The sequence below is a fragment of the Tachypleus tridentatus genome, chromosome 1 (assembly GCF_004210375.1).
Source record: "Tachypleus tridentatus isolate NWPU-2018 chromosome 1, ASM421037v1, whole genome shotgun sequence".
NCBI lineage: Eukaryota > Metazoa > Arthropoda > Merostomata > Xiphosura > Limulidae > Tachypleus > Tachypleus tridentatus.
The window spans coordinates 131,859,006-131,878,058 of NC_134825.1; the positions used below are offsets into that span (position 1 = coordinate 131,859,006).

At 32.4% G+C, this 19,053-nt stretch overlaps 1 protein-coding gene across 1 annotated transcript in view; it reads right to left on the reverse strand.

The window, feature by feature from the left end:
* Positions 1–4,773: 4,773 nt before the first annotated feature.
* LOC143224142 (CUB domain-containing protein 2-like) overlaps positions 4,774–19,053 on the reverse strand; it is a 32,274-nt gene continuing 17,994 nt past the window's right edge. Inside the window, exons 4-6 of the mRNA XM_076452592.1 lie at positions 16,751–16,942; positions 10,153–10,279; positions 4,774–6,633 (exon numbers count right to left, since the gene is read on the reverse strand). Coding sequence (XP_076308707.1) covers positions 6,570–6,633; positions 10,153–10,279; positions 16,751–16,942 — 383 coding nt within the window. The 3' untranslated portion in view covers positions 4,774–6,569. The remainder of the gene's footprint in view (positions 6,634–10,152; positions 10,280–16,750; positions 16,943–19,053) is intronic.

Here is a 19,053-nt window from a genome sequence, read left to right on the forward strand (position 1 = left end):
TCTTATGTGGAGATGGACTTTTAATAATAATCAATACATAAGTATTAATAGATTAGTGGCCATTAACTGTTAATTAATGTTATTAGAAGACTATGAAACAAGACTGGTAATAACATAAGTCAAAAATAAAAATGTATTTGTGTGTTTTCTTATAGCAAAATCACATGGGGCTATCTGCTGAGTCCACTGAAGGGAATCGAGAACTGACTTTAGCGTTATAAATCCGTAGACTCACCGCTGCACCACCGGGGAACAAGATAAAAATCAAAGGTAGTATTACTAACAAATGCTAATACATAACATTTATTATATATATATTACGCATTATATATATATATTAAATATTTGTTTGTTTTGCAACATATAAACGCCCTGGATTGAGACTCCCAAGAATAAGCTTTATCGAATACTAGTTCAGAATTACTTATCAGAAGGGGGGCAACAAGTAAGCAACACTCCACTTTCTATGCTACCACATTTAGTTGAAAAGTGTCAATGGTTGTCACGATTGCAACACCCTTACGCCTGAAAATAATGAATGGGTGGAACAGCATAACAAAACTCAAACCTTAGACAGCTAAATTTGTAGACTGACACGCTAACCCTTAAATACGTTCCCGTCCAAAATATAAGTAAGAGTTATAAAAAAACAAACCAGGTATTGAGAAAATAGCAAAACAGAGACACGGCAGGATTAAGACTGTGGAGAACCCGGGACAAATAGTTTATGGAAATGGGGCGCTCACCAAAGGTATATTTTAAAATATTGGCCTTTGTGCATATAAAAACAGTCACCCCCTTTTCAAATAATAGAGTTATTTTCAAACATAAACTTCTTTAGTAAATAAAAGTATTAAATTTCTATGGAAGTGAAAACAAGTTTTTTTTTCAAAAATTTGTTTATTGTTCAAAATATTGAGTTATTAAATATCTATTTTACAGGTTCATGAAAACTATGGCATAGAGTTGATTTTTTAATATTATCAGCAAACAGAAATGTTTTATTTTATTATTATTATTATTTTTAATATTAAGGACCGCTGGAACAAATATATCCCGTGAAATATACTAACCTTAAAGACCACAGGAACAAATTTGTCCTATGAAATATATATATTTTTAAGGACCACAGAAAGAAATATGCCTCATAAAATATTAAGTAAAATACTGAATTTACAAGAAAATTAGTAAAAAATTCATTATTATTACGTCCTATGAACTAGGGAAAGATACTATATTTTTAAAACATTCATGAATAAATCTTGTGGCGGTCAAAGTGTTATTAAGAAAATACGAGGCTGTTGAAGGATAAACGTACATATGTGTCCCATTTTAAAAAATATTTGATAATGTAAAAATTGAGAAATTAAATCTCATATGATATAATATTGTATTATTAGTATATTGTTATATTGTAAATAAAAATAAATTATTCACTTGCATTTTTATCAAAAATCCATTACAAAAATATATTTATATTTACCAAAATATCATAATTCCAATATCTGGAGTAAATATTTACACGCACGTGATATACCTTAGAGGCCATCACGAACCACGTGTAAGAGAATTTTCGACAAAATACTGTCCTTAACAAGGCGATTTTATGAAAGCGATTTGGGAGACAACTATACAAATTTGTCGTTATATTATAACATAACATTTTTATATCAGTATGAGATACGTCTATTTTATATCAAGAATTAATGTTTTCCATATTAATTTTAGATTTTGCCATGTTGTCACCATAGGTGTCTTTTACTTTTTCTTATACTAGTTTACCTCCAAGTTTGTTCTTTCATCCAATTTGATGGTCTACTTCCCACTATTTTTTAATATATAATCTATTTGTGAGTGATTCGAAACAATGGCGCCAGATGTCGTGTGTTAATCCACTTCTCGGAAGATACAATGTCTAACTGAGTTGTATAGTGTAGTGAATATTACATAGACAAATAAGTGCTCAAATAACCCATTTATTAATGTTTTTCCGAAGTGTCTGTAATAATAGTTACAGATAACTCTAAACATGGAAAGGAATCAAACGTTCCTCTAACAGACACTCCCTTGGAAACTTTATCTCGGCCAGTTGTAGATCAGAGTATTTATTCACTGGAGCTGTACGTTTTCATATTTAAAGGTAAGAACTCAAAAAATCATTCATTCTCTGTAATTAATAGACAAATTTGCAGTCTCCTTAGTAAATCCGGCTTTGGGCAAACAGAAATTATGAACATAGATTTCAAATCGCGTCGGTTAGACAAATAACAATACTATCGACAGCCCTTATAAGGGCTCCACAAAAATGTTATAATTACATCAGTATTTAACGTTAAATTGCGCCATCTATAGGCTCATTCTTATACGTCAATAAAGTCTTTTACAACTGAACTAGAGGACTTCGACTGGTATCTTTTTATCTGAAATCGCTAAATGCTATCTTCCTGAAATTCCCCAGTTTTGTGAGTCAGTGTAGACACTACAACCTGTGATTTAAAATAATGTCAAGAAAATTCTGAATACCTATTGATGTTTATTGATTTACATGAAATATAAAACAACAAAAACAAAATTTCTTAATTCTATGACGGCATGACACGGCCAGGTGGTTAAGGCACTCGACTTGTAATCTGAGAATCGCGGATTCGAATTCCCGTCACACCAAACATGTTCGCCTTCTAATCCATGGGGGCGTTATAAATGGTGATGGTCAGTCCTACTATTTGTTGATAAAAGAATAGTCAAGAGGTAGTGATGACTACCTGCCTTCCCTCTAGTCTTACACTAGTAAATTAGGGACGGCTAGCGCAAATAGCCCTCGAGTAGCTTTGCGCGAAATTAAAAACAAACAAACTTAATTCTGTAAGAAATCGTCTTTTCGTAAAATGTTTCATTTGTCAGAGCATTAAATATCAATTATTTCAAATTTAATCAAATTTTAGTTCCAATCTTACAACTGGCAAGATTCTACTGGATATATATTAATTACAAGATGAATTTCTTTGTTTGTTTGTTTGTTTTTGTCCAGACATTCTCTCAAGCAATTAGACGATTTTCCTTTATTAAGAATAAATGTTGGACGAATGGGAAAATCTGTTATATACGAAATATTGGGAAAGAATTCCTAAAGACCTACCGAGGTATCCTGAATAGTACATTTATGTTATTTGATCGCTCTGTAAATAGACTATGTGAGTAGGCGATATTTAAAGACAAGTTAGTATGTTTAATTATTTCATTACATTGAACTTTGTTATTCGAATTTAATTTTTTTATTTGTTTTACGATTTAGTTATTAATTTAACTCAGCCAGAATAAAATTCTAACAAGTCATATACTGTAAATAAAACAGTCAGCAATTTGACTTGTTTCCTATAACAACCAAAACATACAGTAAAAAAATATCGTTATAATGAAGATAGTAAAGATATTGTTGTAGTTTAAAAGTTTAAAGGTTCAATTTCTGTCCTGATTTACATCATTTAACTCCCGCTTTATAGTGGAAATTGAATGATTGCTTAAGTCTTAATTAGAGAAGTATTTCATATCTAAACTATTTCTTGACGTAGATCAATGTTCCGTAGAAGCAAAATCCAAGGTTACTATTAAAGTTAATGCATTAAATGTACCAAATTCAGAGAGTAGAAATCATAACTACATCTATACTGTGAAGAAGCAACACAACTGGTTTTTCATTTCTGCCAAGTGTATCGACAGTTAATCGGTTATACTTTCTCACTTCTGATCCACTTCCTTTGTTTTACGCAGATATCTGCTCATTTTTGGCAAACTTGTACTTGTATTCCTCGTTCTTAAGAGGAAAACAAACGGAAGAATGCAGTTTCCTTAATGTGTTTGTGCATGTCTTTCTTATAACAAAGCCACATCAGGCTATCTCCTGTTTCCACCAAGGGGAATCAAACCCCTGATTTTTAGTGTTGTGAATCCATAGACTTACCGCTATCCAAGTGGGGGACCAGTCTCCTTAAAATAACCTATACAACGTTTAAGGTAAAACACTTAAAGTTCTTTAAAAGAGCTTTAAAAGGCCAATTATTGACTGAGAGTTTACTTTTACTTGTATGCTCTCATCAAGGGTAGAACTAATTGCGAAATTTGCCTCTCAAATAATTAGTCAAACTGTATACATACTTAATTTGTAATAATATTTTCTGTTACTAATTAAGTAAAAATAAATAAAGATGAATTTAGGTGGCGTTAGCTGAAGTATATAGACTTACTTTGCAGCTATTTGTACTTAAACTTGACAAAATGTCTATTTTTATATCAATACAGTTTTCTTTCGCAGTAATCTAACAATTTGGTCTAAAGATGGCTGGTATGAGTATTAAAACTTTAATTAAAATAAAGTACCAGACAACGTTTCGACCTTTTCAGGTCATCTATTGGTAACTCTTTTTGATAACCTGAAGATGACTCAAGAAGGTCGAAACGTTATTTTGTACTTTATTTTAATTAATGTTTTAAATCCATAGCAGCCGTCTTTAGAATACATTCTTACCCCAAGTGGGTTTATAGTCATCATAATTTAACATTTTGATTTTTGTTACTTTTTTGTATATTGTTTGGAAACTTTTTGTAACATTAAGATTTTTCTACTTACTGTTATCAAACTAGATGTCTGAATATAGATATTTTTTGTGTGGTAGAGACCGTCTTTGATGTTATTATATTTTTGCTATTTCATGAGTTTAAACACTCCACATTAACAACAACGACAACAAAAAATTATGCACGACTTCATATCTCGGTTACATTTTTTTTATTTTTACACAACTTCTTATTACGACAGATTATCTAAGCATACATATCATACTCATCCTATTATCATTTTTATAACAAAAATATAATACACAAAGTATTAAATAACATGACAAATCATATACGTGAACAAGAACATGATTATATGGGGTAAGACTTGTTACATACGGTTTATAAAATATGAACTGTTTATGAAAAAATAATGAAAACAGTTCACTAATATTACATCTTTTGTTTAGAATCTTCAGCTGTTGACAAAATGTAAGATATTTCTTTAACATCCTAGTTACCTGTACAGCACTGAATTATTTTCTTTTTATCTTTTACTAAACCCATGAGCCTCTCAGTAACTCGTTGGTAAGTGTATGTGTGTGTGTGTTTTCTTATAGCGAAGCCATATCGAGCTATCAGCTGATCCCACCGAGGGGAATCAAACCCCTGATTTTAGCTGTACCAGCGGGGGCTTGCTCGGTAAAGTCTGCAGGCTTATGAGATTAAAAATTGGGTTTAGATACCAGTGATGAGCAGAAAAGAGTTAATACGAAGCTTTGTATTTAACAACAACCAAATCAAATTAAATCAATGCTCAATCCTCACAGTCCTCGAATTTTAAGTATCTTCGCTTCGTTCTCACAGTATTTTTAGTGAACATCGAGATCAGTGTAAATTTCTTGATAATAAAATTATTTACTTTAATTTCATGAAATTATGAATATACTATTTTCAAATCATGATTTTGGATATAAACAGGTAAAGTATTTATTGCATAGAGGAAAAGTACTTGGCTGATTGAAAATATGTGTAAAATACATAAACACAAACATAGCTTCTTTTGTAACTTCCATGGAGTATTGTACTGATTAAAGCTAAGGAAATTAATGTTTTTCCTCTGACTCGATAATCTGATTAAAGCTAAGGAAATTAATGTTGCTTTTCTGAATCGATAATCTGATTTAAGTTAAGGAAACTGATGTTTCTTTTCCGACTTGATAATCTGGTTAAAGCTAAGAAAACTAATGTTTCTTCCCTGACTCAATAATCTGATTAAAGCTAAGGAAACTAATGTTTCTTCTCTCACTCGATCATGAAGGAGAGAGAACATAGATATCTCACTGCTCAAACTTGCTTTAAAACAAATAAACAAAATTGCCAACAATAAACTTACTATGAGCTTGTACAAGCTGAAACTAACTCAAAGCTTACCAAAAGTTGAAAGTCATTATCAAATGACAAGCTTTGTATAGACAAACTGACTAAAATGATACACCATGTTTTACATAGTGAACTACACTATAACGATGTTTTCTACAGCCCTTCACAATACATTTATTTTTGGAGTGATATTGTTTGTTATTAAGCACAAAGCGACACAGAGAGCTATCTCTGCTCTGCTAATTACGGGTATCGAAACCACTGGGGGAGGCATTTTCTTGGAGTGAAAAGGCTTGACAAAAGTATCAGAAATGAATCGTGTTTTTAAAAAGTGACAATGATATCTTATTTCTCGAAATGCCATTTCACATTCTGAATTTTCAGTGCTTATACATTTCAGAAACAATTTCAAGTACATAAAGACAGTCCAGATAAAAAAAAGATAAATATAACGCTCTAAAACATATAACAAGTTAATAATATAATATAGTTATTTTTATTATCAGGTTTATTATAAGCTCATCTCAGAGAATAAACGTTGGCAAATTCATGTCAAATGATTTTGATTCCAACTATCATCAATAATCAGGTTCGTGAGAAGGTATTTTATTCTGGACATCATGACACTAGAGGTTCTATAAGGTAACTATTATTCTCCAGCATCTGTTATGTCCAAGAATGAGCTGATTTCCTCTCTTCCTGAAAATATTAAAATTTACTCAGTTAGTCTGTACAAAAGTATAGAATACGGTGTAAATTTTCTTTTAAAATTTATTTTACGTCTCTATAGTAGTTTTGAAACATAAGGTTCCGCTTTAGCAATATCTTTAAATATTTATGTACACATGTATGTATGTATACACACACAGAGATATATGTAATAAAAACTATATCTAAGCCAGTGGTACCCAAAATTATTTAGTCTGAGGCTTTTTTGATTAGAATAAAAAGTTTGAGGCCCTCCAACGCATAAAAATGCCTTAAAATGTTATTTATCAATTTCAAACAAATAATTACTAATGAACTTTAATGATAACTATGAAGTATTTATTTTATTAAATCGTATGTTTGTAAGTAATGTGGCCTTTTCTTATCAATTGATATGATTATAATTAGATCATTAGGTATTTATTATGTTTGGGTTAAATCTGCAGAGTATGGGCTGATGACATAAGCAATTAAATACACAATTTTATGTAAGGTTGTCTTATTTTGTTTTAAAATGTGAAGTAATCCTGTAATTTAATCAATTCAACATAATGCTTTTAGGCTTACTGTTTATTTAGAATTCAAATTAGGTAAGCATTTTTGTTTTTGGCTCATTTTTTGGCAACCCACCAAGAAAAACTTAACGATCTCCAGGAAAGTCGTGGCTCCCATTTTGGAAAACACTGATCTAAGTAGTTAAATTAAGAAAACGTTATGATATTATTTTAAATATTTTTAATAAAAAGAACATTTTTACAATATATGTTTCTCTCCTTGCAGTAATGTTCCATAATTCTAAGTATTGCAAATAATAATGTTCATCTATTCTACATATTATAAATAATAATGTTCTAAGTCTTGCAAATAATAATGTTCATCTATTCTACATATTATAAGTAATAATGTTCTAAGTATTGTAAATTCACAATTATTCACATTTTGTACAAGTTGAACAAATTATAACATTTGCTGCTAATGTCGAAATACTTATACAAAAACTAATGTCGATAGATTTGATAAACAAACATAAAATAAATTTATATAATATAAATATAAGACAAATATAAAACCATATTGTATAAATATCAACAAGCAATAGTTAAACTATCTTACTAAAAATTTTGGAAAAGAAGTTAGATTTTTTTATGTACAAGAAACTCTTGGCATTACTTTGAAGCGTGTATTAACATAATGTGTTAGGGGTGCCAAGTCTATTCCAGTCGTCATTAGAGTTGGAGTTTTTCAGAGTGGTGTGATTAGCACAAGAAAAAAGTGCTGTCACGATGATTAAAAAGTGCATGCTTGATGGTCAGTTCAATTTAGTAAACGAGTCAATAGTGCCAGTGAAAAACATCGAAAGGTGCCAACAAACTACAAAATGCCAAGGGGTGAAGGTTATGTAGGGGAAGAGAAAGTTAAAGTCCTACAAAACATTGGATGCAGCAGTGAGAACCAGTCTAGTATTAGATGACCATATGATGAACAAAGTACGTAACATGTGCTGACTGATGATAAAGTTTCCCAATAAAGACGGAATTAACAATATATGGCTTAAAATGATTTCCGATAAAGCCTTATCTCACCTATCCCCAGTATATAACCTTCCACTTCAATCAGAATATTATCCCTCAACATAGAAAAACTAATGTTCAACAGGTTACTCAACTTTATAAACTAAACAATATACAAAATTCAAGTAGAAAAAAGAAAAGAGACAATCCATTGATCAGCTGGTTAGATTAATGAAATTTATCTCTCAAGGTTTTAACTAAAAACACATCACAGTAAAACCTTTTTCTAGACTTCAGAAAAGCGTTTGATTCAGTTTGCAACAACGCAGTAAAGTATAAACTTCTTGTAAACCATGACCCTTCCCCACTGTGCGATGGATAGCAATCTTTTTTCTTTTTTTTTTAGACAGAACTGCCACATTTAAAATAAATAATGCCTTATCTTATTATATATTATATTTGTAAATAACATATCGTTCCCACTTTATCACATTTACTCGCGTTTCATTTGGAGAACACCTCTCGATTCTCTTATCGCAAGAGCAAGAGTACAAGAACCACTTAATTAAGTATCTTGTTGGTGCGATAAATGACGTGTAATCCTTAACCTCATAAAATTCCAAGCAATTTATTTTAACACAAAGACAGACAGGTAATGGAAAGAACTTACACAATATTAAACTTAAATTAATAATACTTCAATTTTATTCATAAAGACAGTTAAATTCTTGAGCATGATGCTTAACAAACCTCCATTGTCTGGAACCAAACATATAAACAATACTGTCCTAAGCTATAGTATAAAAAACAATAAATATCAGCTTCGCCAGATAGATAGTGCAAATTGAAAGAATTTACGTATTTTAATATAAAGTTTATAAAAAACGGCCTTTACGCTTCAGAGCTTTACATATGTATGAAAAAGGTTTTTCTATTTCAACCAAAATTTTGACTTTAAGGTTTCCTCAGTTGTGTATGTTAATCCTGAGACAGTCGCAATAGTGAAAAATTGGTTAAAATTAAAATATTTTTTTATATATCTGGAGAGTAAAAGTTGTTTCTAATTTTTTTCAAAAAAGATTCAATAGTTAGCTAATTTTGACAATGCATAAAATTTTTATTAGGTCGTTATTAGAATATGTACGTGCCATATCGTGCAACATGTCAGAAACCTATAGAATAAAATCCAACAGCAACAAAACAGAACAATCCGAATAGCCTGCCGTCTACCTAAATATACACCACAGGTATACTTTAATCAGTCACATGATATGTATTCCGCCTCTCAAAGAACGATTTCATAAATTAGCTTCATGTTTCTATAAAAAAGTCATCCTCCTGGAATAGACAAACAAAAGAATTTTCTAAATACATTAACAGCCAAACCTGCTCAGTGACACCTGCGAAAAACACATTTCTCCAGTGAATCTAAACGTTGACAATATTTAACCAGCTCCTTGTTTATTAAGATATATTACATAAGGATTCGTGCCAAAATATTTTTGTCATTAATCCAACATTTCTCTCCCTAATCTAGTAGCACATTTCGGTCGTTGGACGAGTAGCTTATTCGGCACTCTAATAGTGAAAGTGGGTTTTCTCGCTTTACTCTCGTTTCCACGTTCAGCAAATTTTAGCGTATGGGATTTAAAGATTTCAGCCTTCCTGAAAAGGGTCTTCAGTGAAATGAAATGAACCTCTAAGTCCAAAAGTCTGTTTGTAGCTGGTATTAACAATAAGAATAAAAAGAAAATACCTAATGATTTCATCAGTGTTGTCTAGACCTCTTCGGCGTTCTTCAAAACAGTTTTCCTTACACTATCATTAAATTTCAGCATGCTATCATATCTTAGAAGCTTTTGTAATGTTTGTCTCAAATTGAAATGCAAATTTAGCAGCACCCATAATTGCTAATAATTAACAACTACGACCGGGATGAAGAGAAATAAATATTTCCTTTTTCAAATTTTGGATTTTGAGAAATTTTAAACCGAAATACCTTACACTACTAAAGTGGTTGAATCTTGAGAAAAACACCAAAGGTTTGCTTCTCAACTTGAAGACGACTTGGTGTTCTGATGTATTAGCTTTAGCTTCAGAATAGCAGAAGAAGTAAACGAGCAGCTCTATATAAATTAGAGAATAGTGTGATAAATGGCGGATCAAACTAAATCCTAGAAAAAACTAATATAATAAAATCTTCTAAATGGAACAGAGAAAAAATCTGAAAACTAACCTGAAGTTCTTGGGTCTAAATTATGACGTGATGACAAGGAAATATCATGTTAATGTCCTTGCCTCTACGACATGGTGGAGGACAAATTAGTTAGTTAATCTCTGTAACACATCCTTGGGATTCTCACCCCAAGCAATCATGAAAGTGTAAAAAACTCTAATCAGGCTAGTAGTAAAATCTGCCAGCCCAGTTTGGTTAAATACACAAGAATACTTAATAAATAAGTTATAAAAGTAAAAACAAATTTATTAACTCATCATGTTGATTCCCAAAATATATTTATATGAATATGCGCAGAATACTAACTTTGAAATAGAAACTGGTGGATTTAGCCATCAACTTACTTTAAGAATAACTTGGAGGAAAAGAGCATAATGATAAAACTCCTTCCACTAGACCATCGGAATATAGCATGAGATATGAAAAAAAAACACATTTATTTAGCAGGTATGATTGAAATGAGGACTAATAAATGTTATTCTGGTGGCAAAAGTTTCTCTCTTTGTAAACATTAGAAGGTTTAACTCATATGCGTTTGTCATTCGAAAATAGATGTGACTTGTCCCGAGCATTAGGTGATCCTATCTACTTCTAACATTACGAAATTAAGTGCTCACCAGTATTTAATCAGAGGACACTTCTTGTAAAGGCTAGTTATGTAGTAACATACAAGGGCCAGCATGATATGTTTGTTTATGCTATGTTTGATAGTGCATTTATCAGTTTCTGATGGCTGATACCTAATAGGGACTATCTGAAATATGTTTAATACCAGAGTATCTGATCAAATTCGTATTGTCCATGTGCAGTTTCAGAATATGTTGTATTCAAGATAAATATACCACGTCACGCTTTGCATGTAGAATGGTTCAGGAAGCAACCCAAGCACGCGCTAAAAATATTTCTTTTCAGGGTATTTTTCTAACATGTTTATTTCTTTCATCTCGACGTTGGACAGATAGAATATTCAGTGAAAGTGGGGTTTCTCCCACAACATAATTCCTTTTATTTATTTATCACTTTATCTTTAATTCATTTATTTTTCAGTTGGTCTTGAGATGTGGAATCGTAAGTTTACTTATTTATTTCCTGCAACTTACAGTTTGTAAACAAACACCATGAAAACAAAAATACATTCAGGACGACCACGTATAACAGTTTGGTTGGAAGAAAGGTAAAACTGGGAAAACAAATCTCGCGAGTTGAAAATGAGCGAGATAGAACAACATGATTTTTCAAGAGAAACAAATTCATGAATTGAAAGTGAGATTGTGTACTTACAGAAAAAAAGGCACGAAAAAAGTCAATATTTAAACTGAATGTCTAGATAAATGTGGATATTTTTACATGCGGTTTTTTTTCATTGTTTGTTTTGTTGTTAGGCGAAAACTACACAAACTACCGCTATTTGTGCTGTGCTGACCACAGGTAAACCCGATTTTTAGCGTTATAGCTCTTCAGACTTACAGTTGAGTGAATTAAGGGACTTTTCTTAAGTGTATTTTAGAAAAAAATATTTTCGTGTAGTCACAATGAATTGACACTCAAACATAACCACAAACGTAATGGTCTACATCAATTTCAATATACAGAACTCTTCATAGAGTTTGTCCCCCAGATGCACATTTTATATTTCTGTTATCCATATAGAATATGCTAATAAACAAACAAATAAAAGATAAGTTGTTTTATTCTCTGTACGTAACATCTGAAGACAACTTCTCAACATGAGCAAAAATACCCGTGATTTATCAAGAACTAGTGCAACACTTGTTCTCCACCTTGAAAGTAAAGAGAACAGATTGACACATGAAGAAAACAAAATAAGCTGAAAGATGACAAGAGTTATCTTATTTCAGCTAATGAAAAACCAGACTTCTCTTGTTCTGGCTTTCGAAAGATTAATGAAACTTATTTTAGTTCGAATACCACGTCTGTAAGAAAATCCTTGGAGACGATGTCGTTATTCTTCCGAAAAGTGGTGTCGAATCTATGTCTTTTGTTATAACAGCAACATAAAAAAGGCAGAATGTATAACTGTAAGTATAAAATTCTGAAAACACCAACTTTTATTCTTAAATATTATTTATGCTCAAATAATACAACTATAGGTCCAGTGCTAATCATTATACAACGAATTGTCTTTTTATGATGCATTGAACAACAAACTACTTATGAAAACGGGAAATTTGTAGTTACTTTAACTGAAATTGGTAGCTATCCCATACTTCCTGACTTAGCTTTACTTCTTCTTCCTGTTATTTAGAAATATTAACGGAATAAACTTCCCACCTTCTAACTTAGGGCTCTGGTTCATCATTTCCTTGTTTCTAATCATGATAAAGTATCTTCACTAACCACAATGGTGAGCGTTTCTTTCTGGCTTTCTATCGTGAGGCTGGTAGCTTTTAGGGGCATGCTACTGCTGCTGCTATCCCGTTACAGTATACTGTGCATTACTTCCATGCTTAAAACAGCTTTCAGGTTTACGTGGTTTTCTAAGAGATTCTAAATACTTAGAATATCCAACTTCGTAAGTAACAAGTGTCACAAAATGAATAAATATTAATTGACCTAATAACTCAGCCGTATGAGATGGAGCTGTAATCTTGTCTATCACTACAATAAGTTGAATTGCTTCGCTGAAAACTATTATTACAATTGTGTTGCCGTCTAAACTGCGTTTATTCACGATAAATAACATTAAAGGATTATCACATATCCATCAGTTGATTGTTTTTTATGAGCACTTCTGAAAACGACAACTGAATAAGATATTTTACATTTTTATTTTTCAGCCGTTTCAGAGAGGATGTCATCTTACCTCTTTACTCTTTACTTTTAACTCGGATCTTAATACTTTCCATTTTATGTATTTCAAATGAATGTAACATTATTTTTGTTTGGAATTTAACTCAAAGCTACACAAAGGGCTATATGTGATCTGCCCACCACGGGCATCGAAAACCGGTTTCTAGAGGTGTAAGTCCGTAGACATCCCGCTGTGGCCAAGCGTGTTAAGGCGTGCGACTCGTAATCTGAGGGTCGCGGGTTCGCATCCCCGTCGCGCCAAACATGCTCGCCCTTTCAGCCGTGGGGGGCGTTATAATGTGATGGTTAATCCCACTATTCGTTGGTAAAAGAGTAGCCCACTGCTAAATTAGGGACGGCTAAAGGGCAGACGATGACAAGAGTACTCATTCCGGAACGTTAAGTGGTAATTGGCTCATTGTTAATGTGGTTAAGGAGATTTTACGGTTAGCTATTCATTCTTAAGGTTGATTCTAGATCTTGTATGGCAGATTAATGAAAATGTTAAGATTGGCACTGAAATTTGTGTGATTGATTGATGAAACGGTGCATGTTGATTCTGGAGTTTGTGTGGTAAGTTGTTCATGCTGTTAAACTCGTTTTATGGTCGAGCTTTGTTCTGGTGCTTGTGTGGTACGTTGCTCAAGTTGTTAAGATTAGTTCGGGAACTTGAGTGGTGGGTTGATCTAGTGGTTATGTTTGGTTCTGGTGCTTTTGTGGTAGGCTGCTTATGTTGTTAATGTTGGTAGTGATGTAACTAGTTCAAATTCCAGTGATCCAGTCATATATTTGAGGAGTACTTTCAGCAGTACTTGTCTATCATAATCTTTAGTTTCCATACTGGTCTAAAAAAGAGAAGTGGTGTAAGTTTTGAAGCTCCAGAGACGGTTGATGTCACATGTAGCTGGATATGGTTATTTTGTACGTTACATGATATACTACTGTGTAACTATTTAGTTTCTCCAAATGGCATTTCTGTGTCGTGACTAGAGCAGAAACTAGCTGAAAGTTCTGGTTATTATACTTAATTCGTATGAGTATTAAAATCCCGGCCTGGCATGGCCAAGCGCGTAAGGCGTGCGATTCGTAATCCGAGGGTCGCTGGTTCGCGCCCGCGTCGCGCTAAATATGCTCGCCCTCCCAGCCGTGGGGGTGTATAATGTGACGGTCTATCCCACTATTCGTTGGTAAAAGAGTAGCCCAAGAGTTGGCGGTGGGTGGTGATGACTAGCTGCCTTCCCTCTATTCTTACACTGCTAAATTAGGGACGGCTAGCACAGATAATCCTCGAGTAGCTTTGTGCGAAATTCCAAAAACAAACAAACAATTAAAATCCCAAGCTAATCCTTTCTCTGATTTATCCTGTCTTTCAGTTTCTTTCTTTTATCTGGACTCTCACAAATCTTTGTAATATGAAAATATGTTTCAGATATTTTTGTTGTACTGTGTCAACATTTTCACCCATATCTTTCATCTGTTCTTTCAGATATTTGCTGTACGGTGTCAGCATTGTGACCTATATCTTTCAGCGTTGTGTCAGTCGCGGAATATATTTTATTTAACAACTAGGAGACTGATTTCAACGATTTTACAAAATGCTATAGCTCATCATATATTTCCCGCATCCTGTTCGTAACTTATTTGAGTGTACTGTACGTTTTCTTGAATGGAGGTGATGAAATGATTTACAGTCTGCTGTTTACCTGTGTTAACGTATATACTAATACTTATTATTTTCTTAAACTGTTAGCCAAGTTTTCATTGCCTTTAAGATCTGGTAACATTGTTTTCAGGTTTGAAAATTGTTCATGGACATTCAAAACACTACAAAAACTATGTTAAAAACTTGTAACACGTTTTAAACACAACTTTTTATGCTCAAAACACTATAAGAACTATGTTTAAAACTTGCAACACGTTTTAAACACAACTTTTTATACTCAAAACACCAATACGACAACGCTCAAAACATTACTTTCATGTTTAAAACATTCTACAATCCCTTTTGAAAAATCACCACACCAACGTTGTTTCAAAAACTCCATATTAAATTCAAAGCATTGCACCAACAACAGTATAAATCCTCGCTTATATAAAGCATGCTATATTCACTTGAAAATACTACACTATCAACAATAAAACTTCCATTTCCATTTTTAAGCACCTACATTCATTTTTAGAACCATTTCGGACTGTAATCATCTGTATGATATTGACACCTTAGAGGTAACTTTTAAATAGATTCTTGTATGCTCAAAATCCACAACACAACCCCCCGCCCAGCTAGAAAAGAACAAGATCAAAAGCCAGGAAACTACAACAAAAAACACTGTTTTCATGAATTCTTATTTACAACAAAAGTAGTTACAATATTACTTTGTGAACCATTAATGTTTGTCAGCATTTTCTATCACTCAGTACTACGTCCTACAAGTTTCTTAATTTTCGAGTAAAATACGCAGAAGGACTAAATTTATTAACTTGTTTGGATACTCGCACCACATAACTCGCATACAGCTTTCATACTGATATTTGCACGAAATAACTATTAATTTGAAGCAGGAAACTGTTTAAGTTTTATTATGGTCGGGGCCAAGGTCATTACGTTTTTAATTCAATCAAATGAATGCTTTCAACTCACCCACAATCACACTACAATGTCAGCCAAAATCTGAAGTTGTCATATAATATTTTACTAAAGCAAACAGGGATCTATTAGATTTTTGTTAAGTATACTCTGAAGTAAAAAGCAAAAATATTAAGTTTGAATAGAAAACAATAAATTAAAAATATGTGAAAAGCGGTGATCAAGTAACAAAATTAAGAAAAAGTAAAATACTTAAAAGTTGTGATATTGTATGAAATGTCAGGTTGTATTCTGAATTATAAACTAGACAGGTAAATACACAAACTTAAACCATACAAGACCATATTAGATAATATGAAACACTATACTACATTCTGTTGAGACATCACATCTGTTATTATTTTAGATTTTTGAACTTTCAAACTTAATGAACTTTTTAGATGTGTTTATATGGATTGCTTTTAAAGGTTTTAAAGATAAACATTCGTTTAGGAAGCCTCGATTCAACAGAAGTTATTTGAGTAAGCTAACTACCTTCATAAATGAATACAAATTATTTATCCTAAAGCAATTCCATTGTTAATTTCACCTGGTCTGTTCAGTGGAAATAAGGAATCTAAGTTACAAATTAACATGTGGTTGATTTCATAATTTCAAGGCAAAAATAATCTATGTATGTATCCACTGGAATGCTCTAAAAGGGGGACATACCTGTGTCCATAATAGTGTTGTAAGAGTGAACTTATATGTATCAATAATAGTGTTGTAAGAGTGAACTTATATGTATCAATAATAGTGTTGTAAGAGTGAACTTATATGTATCCATAATGGTGTTGTAAATGTTGTACCCATGCCAATGACAGAGTTAAACTGTAAACTCAACTTTTTAAAAGCGTCTGACTTTTATACATACAAAATATTATTCTCTCTTTAAAACATGGCTCACAGAGTTTTTAATATTACCTTTACAGTTAACTGTATCTTCATCTTCACAGTCAGCAAATCGTTCATTTTCAACAACTTCTTCCTTAAATAACTTTCCAGAGGGGCATTCTTTCAACACAGCGATGTTATTTTTACAGTCATAGTACTTTCTGCACAGTCTCTCATGTGGGAACAGACCATTTTTAAAAGGACAATTAAATTTGACAGGACCTTATACGAAAATGTAAGTATGATTATAAATAAGCCAACACAGGCAACATTTGTTACACATTTATTAACAACATACTAAGATTATATGTGTAGGTCAAACCAGAAAACATTAATTAGATTTATTTTACACAACAATGTTAGTATACAAAGATTTTACTTGAGTTTAAACAAAGACGAAGACTTACGAAAATAGAAAACTTTCCCGATTAAAGGAAAGTGCACTATCACTATGTAGGGAACCCCGTATTAAAAGAATACAAACGTAATCGGAGTTTTCTTCTCTACAACTCATCAAAATCTAGGTATAAAGAGCTACCTGGTGTAGTCGGTCTATCTATGGGGGCTTGGCATGGTCAGGAGATTAGCGCGCCTGACTCGCAAACATGCTCGTCCTTTTGACGAGCCACGAGGGTATTATATATATAACGATTTATCCCACTAATCGTTGGTAAAAGAGTAATCCAAGAGTTGGTGGTGGGTGATAATGACTAGCTTCCTTCCCTCTAGTCTTACACTGCTAAATTAGGGACGGATAGCGCAGATAGCCCTCGTGTAGCTTTGCGCGAAATTCAGAACAAACGAAATTTTATCTCCAGTTAATATGCCGCTTTTCAGCTATAGAAAGCGTCTAAATATCAAAACCGGCGAACAGCTAAAGCCGAGGTTATTTATTTTCGTTCATCCTCATCTTCTTCAACAGGCTTACCGCCCACCTATTTCCAGTAGTAACTGTAGTTTGCAGATCAAAATAGTCTTCACGATCTTTGATTACATTTTTATTATTACTCTATGCAACATTTATAAAGCTTTAGAATACACTCTATAACCTTGTAGCCCTCATAAGCCACCTTACAAAAAAAATCAAAAAACAAAAACAAGTATAACGAAACAAAAATTATAGCTTAATAAAATATATATGTAGAGCTGGCTACTGAACTTGACGAACACGAACAAAAAACTATAGAGATGGAAGTAGACACATCACTTGATCGACTAATGATCACGTACCAGTGTAAGCTGTCTCAACTTTACATGAAGAATGAAATTCCAACATTAGTGGTTTTTCTCACTAGTAAAACAAGTAGAACCACAATTTTATGCGTAAAATGTTACCTTATTGTAAAATACTAACAAAAGTAATGTTCTAAAGTTAACTAAAAAAAGGTTTAATGATGAAAGCTGAGATTCTATTCAACCACCAAGATTTTGATAGATCAAGTGGGGAAGTCAGTAATGTAGGGATATTATTATCCAGGTAAGTTCGAGATAGCGTAATTTGCTATGTGGTCAATAGCCGATCAACTGACATGTCCACTTCCATCCCTGTTTTATTTGGTTCCTTTTGTAAAGTAGCTAGCCCTACATAGTTTTTTTTATTTAGCGATTATTTTTTGTATATTATACCTGTAAATTAAGGCTTTAATGGGTTTCAATGAAACAGTATAACTGCTTTAAATTAACACAAAGTATCTTTATGAAATACAATCTGTAAGTATCATCAGGTCTGCATGTTAAGAGATAAAGCTATAAAGTTACCAACTGTTCTTCACAAATAATATAAAGCACTATCATATCATTATATTTACAAATATAATATATATGCTACGTAGAACACTACAAAATTACAGAAAAACTTGGAATTCAGCAGTTACAATGTTATCACTTCACAAAAGTAAAAATGTAAATAAAATAACGCTACGTATTTTGTAAATTAGGCATATTGCTCTTCGGGTTCTTCGGGTGTTGCGTTTAATATGCTGAGACAAAAATAATCTCCGATTCGAAAATCAATGAGTACTTACACTTATGCAATACTTCTTTTATATTGTATAAACCAATTACTTTGTTAATAGTACTACTTTCTGCGAAATCTTAATTTTTTGTTTGTTTTAAATTTCGCGCAAAGCTACATGAAGGCTATCTGCGCAAGCCGTCCCTAATTCAGCAGTGTAAGACTAGAAAAAAGAAACATATTCATAACCACCTTCCACTAACACTTGTGCTACTCTTTTCTAAACGAATTTACAGTCACGTTATAATTCTCCAACGGCTGAAAGGGTGAGCATGTTTGGTTTGACAAAGATTCGAACCAGCAATTCTTAGATGGCTAG